The sequence below is a fragment of the Bradysia coprophila genome, assembly GCF_014529535.1.
Source record: "Bradysia coprophila strain Holo2 chromosome X unlocalized genomic scaffold, BU_Bcop_v1 contig_12, whole genome shotgun sequence".
In the NCBI taxonomy this organism is placed as follows: Eukaryota; Metazoa; Arthropoda; class Insecta; order Diptera; family Sciaridae; genus Bradysia; species Bradysia coprophila.
The window spans coordinates 4,749,679-4,762,024 of NW_023503293.1; the positions used below are offsets into that span (position 1 = coordinate 4,749,679).

The 12,346-nt window shown below is 33.6% G+C and overlaps 1 protein-coding gene across 4 annotated transcripts in view; it reads right to left on the reverse strand.

Annotated features, from left to right (window-relative positions):
• The window catches only part of LOC119067132, a 51,073-nt gene that overhangs the window by 10,249 nt on the left and 28,478 nt on the right, over positions 1-12,346 (reverse strand). Inside the window, exon 1 of one of the 4 annotated variants that reach the window (XM_037169919.1) lies at positions 7,583-7,702. The exons of 2 other annotated variants lie outside the window; for them this stretch is intronic. In XM_037169919.1, the coding sequence (XP_037025814.1) occupies positions 7,583-7,687 (105 nt within the window). In that variant the 5' untranslated portion in view covers positions 7,688-7,702. Of the gene's footprint in view, positions 1-312; positions 358-7,582; positions 7,703-12,346 lie in introns of those variants that run through there. One more of the 4 variants, XM_037169920.1, reaches the window with a different exon arrangement.

The following is a 12,346-nucleotide window of genomic DNA, read 5'->3' on the forward strand; positions in this document are numbered from 1 at the left end:
TTACATTGTGCATCACTGAAAGGGGAAATGTCGGTGAATTAGGGTAACTTTATTGACAATTAACGTTTTTTCATCGTTTCCGGTCCGAAGAATTATATTAAGTTCTGGTAGAGTCAAGTTCGATTTCGTTTTCGTTTTTTTTTCGGTAAGTAAAGAATGGTGAAGATAAAATTGCTTTCGGAGATTGTTTTCATATTAAATGGCAACCATGATCACGTTTTTCGGTTTATCTTACATATTTACACACGTTGCGGCTCGAATATTCGTTTCACAAAAATATCTGACCACACGATAACCAATCAATCTTCTTACCAATTTCTTCAGAACAAACAGACAAATCATTACCAAACACAACGCTTTCATTAAAATTTCACGGAAGTTAACACATAGAAAGAAACAAATTTTCAGCACAATTTGTTAAATTATTTTAATGAAAAATAACTGATTTGATGTTTCGTGTGTAGATACAGTTGTGCTTCTAATGATCTTTTGGTTATATTTCTTTTATAACAACAATCAATAAAAATTTATGAACTTTCATAGCGTCTAAAAGCACCAAGATTATGAACGTGCATAGTGTATTCTTTGAATTATGTTTGGTTTACGGTCTACAGACGAATTACGAACATTGTTACCACATGCTATGCTTAATTAATTTAAAATTTATTAGCCGATCGGCTTTTTTTATTTTTAACAATATTTTTCTTCTAGAATCGGTCTGCGTCTAGAGTGATTTCGCATTATTTTCAGTTCTTTTTTTTGTGGGATTATTCGTCATATGTTGAGGCAAAACTGATATCATATAAAGATTTCGACCATTAACACATTGTGCATAAAATGACGCAGTACATTCAATGAAATGAAGGGGGAAAAAATTCTCGCGAAAAAAATATGCTCAGATTAGTCATCAAATCGATTAAAACGTGCCGGTCGAATAGAGTTTCTTGTTGGTGGGTGGTCTGTTCCATTTTAGTTTCAGGTGTTATCACTGTGACTATAACTTTAAAAATGTGTTGACTAATGTCGTCTCGTCCTACATTTCAAATATATTTTCATATACAGCTATCAAAAATTAGTTAATATCACATTTGTGGGATCTGATATTTCTAGTCCCACAGACTCTGACAGCTGTTATATTGAATGAAATAGTTGAATTTTTTCCCAGTCGAAATTTTTCTCGCACTCATGTAATGACCAGTTTACTGGGATACAAACCAAAAAACCATTCAATATCAAGACTGTCAAATCTGTGGATCTAGAAATTATGTAGAATCTGTTGAAAACGAAAAGTAAATTTTTTTAAGTGTATTTTGTCAGGAAAAGACAACTGAGAAATTCGCAGAAAATTTCGAAAAAAAAATGAAGAAAGTAATTTCGTGAAATAAGCGGTGACGGGAAAAATCTCCGAGTGTATTATCGTTGCAGCGGCGATAATATCGTTTCATGGACGATAATATCGTTGCTAGGACGATATTATTGTTTCAGAAAACGATATTATCGTCCGGAAAACGATATTATTGTCGTCTGATACGATAATATCGTATCAAAAACAATAATATCGTTTCAATCGGCGATAATATCGTTTCACGGGTGATATTATCACTGCAGAAACGATAATATCGTTGCATAAAACGATATTATCGTCGCAAAAACAATAATATCGTTTCAATCGGCGATAATATCGTTTCATGGACGATTATATCGTTTCATGGGTGATATTATCACTGCAGCAACGATAATATTGTTGCATGAAACGATATTATCGTCGCAAAAACAATAATATCGTTTCAATCAGCGATAATATCGTTTCAAGGACGATAATATCGTTTCACGGGTGATATTATCACTGCAGAAACGATAATATTGTTGCATGAAACGATATTATCGTCGGAAAAACAATAATATCGTTTCAATCGGCGATAATATCGTTTCATGGGCGATAATATCGTTGCACGGACGATAATATTGTTACAGAAAACGATATTATCGTCCGGAAAACGATATTATTGTCCTCTAATACGATATTATCGTCGCTCGGACGATAATATTGTTTCACGGGTGATAATATCATATCATAAATGAGATCAACGAGGCAAAATGCGACTTTCTATCTTCCAGTTATGTCAACGAATTACCAACTGAATTCGCCTGTTTATAGGATGCAAAGGAATCACAATGATTTCTTTAATGTTGTAGACTTTCAAAGGGGAAGTTTGGCAAGTTTTAAAGGAATGATTAGATCATTCTTTAATCTCTGATTCGCAATGTTTTGATTTCTTTATTAATTCTTCTTTACTCGGCCATGGCTGTTTCTGATTGTTTGATCGAATTTTGTTTTTTCTTTCTTTCTATATGTTTGTATTAATGATAGGTGAACATGTAATTGGGTGGAAACCTGTTTGTTTATCTTTAAATTAAATAAATAAATAAAAATAAAAAATGTCGTTTCCTGTACGATAATATCGTTTCACAGGTGATATTATCACTGCAGAAACGATAATATTGTTGCATGAAACGATATTATCGTCGCAAGAACAATAATATCGTTTCAATCGACGATAATATCGTTTCATGGGCGATAATATCGTTGCACGGACGATATTATTGCCGATTAGTCTAGTCGATCAAACGTTCTAAAACTTAGGTGTTAATTTTTTTTTCTCGTATTGTCTAATAATTAGTCTGTGTAATTCATTGCACATAAAAAGCGTTTTAACACGCCGAGTGATCCGGCCCATTGCCCCGGAGCGAAGCGGAGGGCCGCAATGCGAGCCGGGCGCCGGAACGGTGTTGGTAACTTAGGTGTTATTTTTTTTCTCTCGCATCGTCTAATAATTAGTCTGTGTAATTCATTGCACATAAAAAGCGTTTTAACACGCCGAGCGATCCCGCCCATTGCCCCGGAGCGAAGCGAAGGGCCGCAATGCGAGCCGGGTGCCGGAACGGTGTCGGTAACTTAGGTGTTAATTTTTTTTTCTCTCGCATCGTCTAATAATTAGTCTGTGTAATTCATTGCACATAAAAAGCGTTTTAACACGTTGAGCGATCCGGCCCATTGCCCCGGAGCGAAGCGGAGGGCCGCAATGCGAGCCGGGCGCCGGAACGGTGTTGGTAACTTAGGTGTTAATTTTTTTTCTCTCGCATTGTCTAATAATTAGTCTGTGTAATTCATTGCACATAAAAAGCGTTTTAACACGCGGAGCGAACCGGCCCATTGCCCCGGAGCGAAGCGGAGGGCCGCAATGCGAGCCGGGTGCCGGAACGGTGTTGGTAACTTAGGTGTTAATTTTTTTTTCTCTCGCATCGTCTAATAATTAGTCTGTGTAATTCATTGCACATAAAAAGCGTTGCAGAAAACGATATTATCGTCCGGAAAACGATAATATTGTCGTCAAATACGATATTATCGTCGCTCGGACGATAATATCGTTGCACGGACGATAATATAGTTACAGAAAACGATATTATTGTACGGAAAACGATATTATTGTCGTCTAATACGATATTATCGTCGCTCGGACGCTAATATTGTTACAGAAAACGATAATATCGTCACAGCGACGATATTATCGTTTCAAAAACGATATTATCGTCCCCGACGATAATACACTCGGAGATTTTTCCCTAGCCCAAATAAGCAGCTTGAGAGTTTTATTTTGACGAGTGGAGCGGTAGCTTGTACCATTTATTAAATGACAATGCTCAAATTGCAACAATAAATGATAATAAATCATCTGTTTTATTGATAACACTAGGTAGGCAACAGAGGTCATGTACACGGATGGTGACATAGTGAATTGGTCTTGGTGCCCTGAATATGGAACACACCTCCGTTCGTCCCAGTGACGTCTGTGGAGTGGAGAGGTAACCAACTGGAATATATGACAATGAAAGTGCACCGATCCGGTCGGCCGTTGGTGTGGTAAGTTATTCGGATCTCCTGAGTTCATCAAATAACAACTCCATTGGTCTCGATCACCTATCTGTGGTTCAGACCAGAAAAATATGTCACCCACACATGTGTGCACAGTCAAAAAAATTCGCGACATTGTTTCTGCCCCTGTTTCGATCTGAGAGACATTGTAATTTCATAGCTCCTCAAAAGTTTTAAAGAATAATTTTTGACAACATCTGGGCGTAACGACAGTGGCAAGGAAACAACTAATCACATGTGGCTAGTCGTACTCTGTTGCATGCACAAGTCTAGCGAATCATAAACGAAATGAAAGTAAAGTTTCATTCCAATTCATGATTACCCACGCAGTCACATGCGGGACGTGTGGTCAAGCTAGCTCAGAAACAATGTTGCTAATTTTAACCGGGCCTGTTCTCCAAAATCATGTAATTGTTATAGACCTTTTGGATTATATAGCTATATTAGAACCAGACCCTCACATGTACTTGTGTGTTGCTGTTGGTAGGTAAATCTTGACAATTTTCAATAAATTCAGTAAATAAACCTCCCAATAATAAGCCCTGTGATGAAAGGTTAAAAACTCTTTTTTGCTTTCCTTCACTTTAACCTAATACTTTTTTTTGGCTAGTCTGTATGTATCTTCGTTCTAATGTAGATTTTGAACAATTTTCATTGTATTTTTATCAGTTCTTCTTTGGAATCTTCATCTTAACAATTAGTGAAGTAATCGGAAATTAAAAGCGGAAAATAAATTTTAAGCTGCACTCAATCATACAGTTACGGAACGATTAAACATTCATTTTGCATAGAATTTTTTTTTTCGTACGTATAATAAAATGTTGAAAAATTGCTTTTATTACTCACCGGGGCATGTATACCGAGTTTTTGCAAAAATATTTTTCGCTTAAAGAATGGTTCCGATAGATATCTGCCATTCGGTGTATAAATTGTTTACAAATGCGCCGATTCTGTGTTTGCTGAATGCAAATAATCTTATTTTAATTTTCATTCATACCGAACCATAGTTGAATTTATTGATATATCTAACTGTTTGAGCCGATCGTTGGAATTGGTATGAAGATCCATTTAACATGGTAAATGTACTATCTCACAGATGCAAAATGCAAAATATTTTCAATGGCAAATATTAAGTTCTGTAATTTAAGTCTCAATCGGTGGCAAGAATTCACATTTTTAATGATACGAAATTTGTATTGCAGGCATGTGCCATTACAATATTGTCGTTGTAAATTCAATTCATTTGATAAATTGGATTTACGTTTGCGTTCCTTTGGCTTTTCGAACAAAAATGTCTCGATCGTAAATGTTTGGAATTTTTCTCTATTCCTAATTGCAATGGTTCCATTAATTTATTTAATGCTTACGTAGTCAGACCAAACTTTTAATTGAACGCTAATTGACTCTGAGTTAACATATAATACATACATAACTGACTAAATGGATGGGAGAGATCATCTTTCGGCGTGTCCAGCAAATCATAACAACAACAAAAAAATTGACGAAAAAAAAAACGAAGAACTCAAAACGTATTTAATGACCGCTGACTACACCAGATTCATTGAGTTGTGTGTTCATAAAGTCTAAAAATTCAAAAGCTCTAATAAACAAAAATCGCCGTTATCGTGACGAGCCAATTTATCGCGTGCCTGTTGTTCATTCTACGTGCTCTGCACATCACTTCGAATCTATTATTTTTATTATTTTTATGAAATGCAAAGCTACAAAATATATAATATCAACAAGATATAAGTTGTGTATAATGAAATCACTCATCATATAAATTACAATTAAGCTTCAATGATTTTTTTTTTCACTTAAATAATTTTTTTTCTGTGTTCATCGTGTAGCGTCTGTCTTGAGACGCACGTACGTGATCCACTTGTGTAGCGTTTGTTGTTTGTTTATACTTAAAAAGGGCTTGGACCAATAAAAGTTGAATGAGATTTCGTTTTATGTACTTGCTTATGGATTTATAGTTTGTAAAAATTGAACTTGGAACGATGCTGGTTTTGCATTTTTTGGGTGGAATCATTATCACTGCTATACCATTTTATACGCCACACATCAAATTCACATTGATATTTGTCTCGTAATAGTCAGACTGAAGATTTTGCACACAGATCTAGAGCCCGTTTAGTTGGGTTTAGTATAGTAATCTGAAATCATTTTGGTCCTATGTCAACCAATCAATTAGCTATATTAGACTGTGGCGGGCATATCTTTCTTTCCAACTTAAAGCAGTTACATTCTCTATGATTGCTCAATTTAATTGCTAAATTCATAACAAAACTAACAGACGCTCAGACGACTTCATTTTGAATTTTTGAATAATTCTAAGTGTCTTTGTGTTCACATTATCTGCAATAGTTCGCCTTTGCTTATTTTATAGCAACAGTGACTGATATACTAAAACCAACAAAACTAAGAAATTTTAGTATTCCAATAATTTTGACATTTTTCAGTCTTTAAAACGGTAAATCCATAGAAGTGCTCCTAGCATTAACACTGAATTAATAAACGTCAAATTTGGAGACTTTCGGGATAAGAACTGATTTTTAAGATTGTTTATGTGTTAACTCATACAACAAAAACAAGTCATCTATCGAAATACCTAGATAGAGAACCATAGAGCTTGCTCTAATTTTATGAGGATAAGAACATTTTCGATGTTCATTTAACGGAGCAGCGCTATGTTAAAGTCTATTAATAGATCATTGTCGTTTGAGATGTTAAATGAGCTGTCATTTTCACAAAGCTAACCACAATGTTACATAAATTTATATGGAGCTGTCATTGTTTGAAGTTAGCTTTGTGAAATTGACAACTCATTTGACACTATTTTGAGAGAAGAAACCGCGTTATTTGACACTGATCTATTTAATACGACTGTCACTGTCACATGCGCTCGATTAAGAGTAGAAAAGCTACAAACAAACCATTTTACATTACAAAAGCGGGAAAAATTTAAATTCTTTACAGTGTCTAGTCTTAAAATTTTGGGAGCAAGAGAATTCAACATTTTTAGTAGTGTGTTAGACTTGAGTGCGTCCCTGATTTTAATTATTTATGTAACTGAGCATCGGCTATTTAAAGATTATTTTCAAGACAAGAGAAAACTGCACTAGAACCTTCCAAAGAATCGTTGAATATAACTGGAACTGCTACACAAAATTCGCGGACGCAAGAAAGGAAATCACTCACTACTATTATTCCGATTGGCCATCTTCTCCGCGCGATCCACTTATCTGTCTTCTAAATCTATAAATTTATCTGAAATAGATTCCATATACATACTAGTCGGTGAACCAGATTTCAAGTATTTGGATATTTAAAGATATTTTTAACTGTTAAACGTATATCAACCACAAAATTGCTACAATAAACTAGAATACCTAACCCAGTTCCTTATTATTTGAAATTCGACTTAGTGAAGATGCAGTAAAGTTTATTGTGTATTACACGTAATTTTCATGTAATTAGTCTGAACAGGCTGACCAAATTAAACTAACAAAAAAAAACCACAAGCACACACAATGATTCGCAATTGTAAGTTCGAGAATTTTGAATTGTTCATAATCTCGAAAGCGATGTTAAAATGTTGAATTATTATACCCCTGTCATTATTCTACTATACTATATACACACCAAACGTATATTATGAACGGAACGGCAGAAAATAAATAGAATACTGATCACACAACTGATTAATAAATAAAAAGAATAAATTGTACATCTTGAAGATGATTTCATTAATTTCCACCGTACATTTAATTATATAAACCGCAATAAGTACTGTAATCAATGATACTACATTATAGTCTGTCTTCTTAATCATATCTCGGTACGGTAACATAGCACATCTCGATAAGCAATTATTTAAGAAATAATAAAAACATTTCTTTTATGATATTTCACACTAAGTATGAGTAGCGTACATGAAGCGTATGGTATCATCGAATTTGGATGAAAATTCATTGGAAATGTTATCACGGAGATGGGATGTAAATGAAGATTTATGGATTGTAGGTGACGACGTATTAAATGGAACGAAAAGTGGTCGTTAATTTAAACATCTCGTTTAAACTTATTGCTATAAGGTAGCAAATTATTTTCCCTTTTCGCTTATGTTTGCAGGTTTGTACGAGATATTGGGGGTGGTGTGGGGCTTTAATCTTATATTTGGATCACTAAGTAGGTTGTCTAGATTCGGTAATGTCTCAATACGTCACAAACTACACACGAGAAAAATTTCAAATGTCTAGTGGAATCCATCAAAATGCACTGTGAAAATTTCGGAAAAAAAGTTGAGAAGCGTATGGTTTTGCTATACCGCTTGGTTAATAAGATATGGTAGAACCATTTTATAGAGGAAAGTATGTAACAATATGCATTCTCTGAGCTACGCCAATATATATCCATTCCGTATATTTCGCTAAAAATCATCACTTTTTATCACTATTAGCGAATTATAAGGAAATATTTTTTTTGCCTAGACAGGCCAAAGCCTTTCATACCCCCTTTAGAGCGAATGACACCTTAAAAAAAATATTTTTTTTGTTACTCAATGACGAAATATGCAGACTTAGTAAACGGTGATAATGTTTGACAAACTCGTAACAAACCGCGGATATTACATGGAGTATACCTATCTCATAACAAAGTCTGCAAAATTCACTGGTTTTCTCTAAAAGATCTTTATTTTTACGTAATATATGTCGTAGTGACATAACACACTAATTCTTGACGAACAATAATTTCAATTAAACAGAAATTTTAGGGGAGTGCTCACAGATTTTTAAGCTTTAATTACAATGCATATGGAAGATGATGATGATGATGATGACGCCAATAACATAGCAACAATCACGTTCTCATATGGCCTGATGTACATTTACTTTGAATTAAAATAATTCATTTAATGTTGTCTACATTTCTACGAGAATGCGAGTCCATAAAAGACGAAATGTAACACGGTAGGAAACGAAAGACCAATGAACCGTAAGCTAATAAACCAAACAACAATTCACCATGTAAGTGCGCTCTAATTTTCAATTATAAACAGATTAATAGATGAACAATAGAAAATAAAGTTCAACTCATCGGTATTATGTGAATTAAGTGGGCGTATAAGGCAGATAAAGTGAACCAACAATTTTCATGTCACTCGTATCATAAATAGTATGACGCCCCCGAATAATTTCTCCTGCGAGATTCATGGATGCGAGATACCAAATTTCAGTAATTGGTTAAAATATATGAATAGTTAAAGGCAGAAATGCGACACATTAGCGAATTATGAAAATTCATTCAATTAGCTCTGTTACGAATAAGATTTTTCATTAAAAGTTGGGGTTGGTTACTAAAACATTTTTCATTTTTCTTATAATTCGCTAATATGACATGTCGTGTCTCTACATTCATGAATGAAATGGGGCCCACAATTCGAGTTGACTAATAATTTCTTTTCTCTCAATCCAATAAAACATAGATTCTTCATTAAGATTTCTTTTACAATGTTAAATACGATCCGTATAATCCGTATATTGTACAGATTTCATTACAAAACGACAGACATCATAATTTGCTTAAATTTAAATTAATTAACTCATTAAAAACATTATGATTATATGTGTTGGGCATATATGAACATTTGGCGAATGAGCGCGCGAAAAAAACGCAATCATTTGTTACAATCACGAACAAATAGAAATTTCTCAGCTACTAATTCGTTTTTCATTTTCAACTGCTAATATTTTAGCGAATTTTTGCAAATTAATATCTAGAATTTTAAACAATTCATCAACATTGTGTGTAATGTGTATATTGTAGTATGATGAATCCAGTGTAATGATGAACAATCAGGTTTTTCAGTGTTTTTCATTCATTTTATTTTGTGAAATTCTTATTTTCACATTGTAATAAATCGTTACAAGTAAAAAAAAAGATTACAAATTTATTTTACTTACTTAATGGCAAATTAACGGGAGTTTTATTTGAAAAATAATACGAGTAAATTCTACACACATACAACACATGGTGAACATTGATTATAAGAAAATGTCGTTTAGTTCTAATAAAGCAGTATGCAAATTTTCCTATTGGATTAATTCTTGTTTAGCTCAATATTTAAACTGTTCTTACTGAGCTTTGTCGAAAAATATTTGGCAAGATTGAAGACAGTACATTAGTTAAGGTCAGGTTAAAGCGCCTTTCATCGCATGTAAACATTGCGATAGTAAACCGCTTTAAACCGCGGAAAACTCAGTGTTCTGTTTCGTGTTTTTCCAATCGCATTCATGATGTTTTATGGTGTGTCGCGACATAGCCATCTGTAACAGGATTTGAATCCTTTGCCTAAAGATTATGGTCTAACGACTTCCTATGAACGAAAAATGTTAAATAGCATGTCCGATACAATTCACTAGGGTCCACGACTGGAGGATTTCCTAGACTTATCCTTTAACGTATAGTCGGCAACTTTGAAATAAGTGACTGGCTCTTCATACAAAATTTTGTTTTCGAGCCTTGAAGGAAAAGTAAATACAAAATGTGTAATAGTGCAAGTGAGTAACAGAAATTTATGGCACTCGATGTGATGGTATCAGATTCTTTGGTATGAGTTCTATATGGACTTTGTCTTACATATCTTACTTTCAAGGGACCTGACCCACCCAGAAGTCGGAACTAGAAAGAAACCCCAGATTGAGTAGGAATGGGCGATAATCATTTAAAAAAATAATAATCGATAATTCGATAAATCAATAAAAATACTGAAATAGTGACCAAAGTTGTCATTTTCGTACAATGGACTTATCGAATTTCGATGTTTTGATTAGTATCGATAATTATCAAATTATGGACAATGACTACGATTATCGATAATTTCTTTCGATTGATACTTTTGAATGTCTCCCATGGCTTGTGACTCAAAAATTATAGAAATTGCAAATAATTTTTGATTCGACGCAAAAATTAAACATTTTTTAATTGAAAACATAAATAATTTGCACTGGAGCTAGAAGTAAAGAATTTTTTTTTTAAATTGTATTTCTATCTAATTTTCTAACTAACCTCTAAATACCTTTTAGACATTTATCCGCGCACAATATTAATCCTTTACTTCGGCGGAGCGATCTTTTTCTTTTTATCTAACAAATAAATTTATTACCATTGATCAAGCTCAACGCTTTCATACTTGTGTTTAAATTATCTCGGATTTGCCGCGAAAATGGAAACCACCCGATCATTTCGTTAACATTACGGAGCGAACGAGAGATAAGAATCCAAAAAAAATTATTTAAATATAAAAAAAGAATCAAAGAAACGAAACGAAAAATTGAAACGAAGCTATTGAGCGCTCGATTGAGCGTTAAATTATTAATTTTCTGCCGTTCAAAGAGAAAAACCGTTAATCAAATTATTGTTCAAAACCGATTGGTATATGTTCACCAAGGCGGTAATTAATAATTATTTTAATTCATTTGAACAGAAAATGCACACGCCTTTTTCAATTTCTATGATTTAAATCAACTGGCAAAGACAATTTACAATTTATTTGTTGCAATATGAATATTGTATTGGTGGAATGGACCTGAAGGAGAACATCAGCAAATTGAATCAGTATGCACATTCAATCATTCATGTACAGGGTGCCTATTATCGGAAGTGTATAGAGTGTGTAAAAAATCAGAACTTTCAGCTTTTCGTTTGCTTTATCTGGGTGTCGATTGATTGATATAATTGTACAATGTATTAAGTTCAATATATCATTTACTAACTAGGTAAATTTGGTACAAAATTTTCAGAAGAGACTCGAAACTCGGTTTGTTTGATAGAACGTACGCAATGTAGGCAGAATTTCCTTATAATTCTGGTTAGATGCTGAATAGCAACTCATCGAACTATTTCAATTTATTATTCCAGAAGGTAATGATGTCAATTCTCTTAATCAGCATGGACAAACAAGACCGATTTTGCAATTGATTTAAAAACCGTATCCCAAATGACTGAATTTTAACCGATTTTAATTTCAATTATCTTCCAAATCCCGAACCGAGAACCGAAACCTTTTTTGAAAGGAGTAAATGCCCGATAAAAAGGAAACTAATACAAAATGTATCTTAAAAAAAAAAACTAATGTCCAACGATCTTCAATCTAATAACCAACGGGTTGCGGAAAAGCTGAAATTTTCTTTCGAATTCAACTCACAAATCATTATGAATTATCGTTTCAATATTTCTTATGAAAATTTCTATTTTATATCAACATTCGTCATTTGTACATTTCACTGAATAAGCCAGCGAACACCATTGCAGGCCATCTGAATAGCGATATACATTGTAACAATGATATATACTGACAACAACTCAATGAATCACCCTACGATACGAATAAGTTATAGTAGCTAA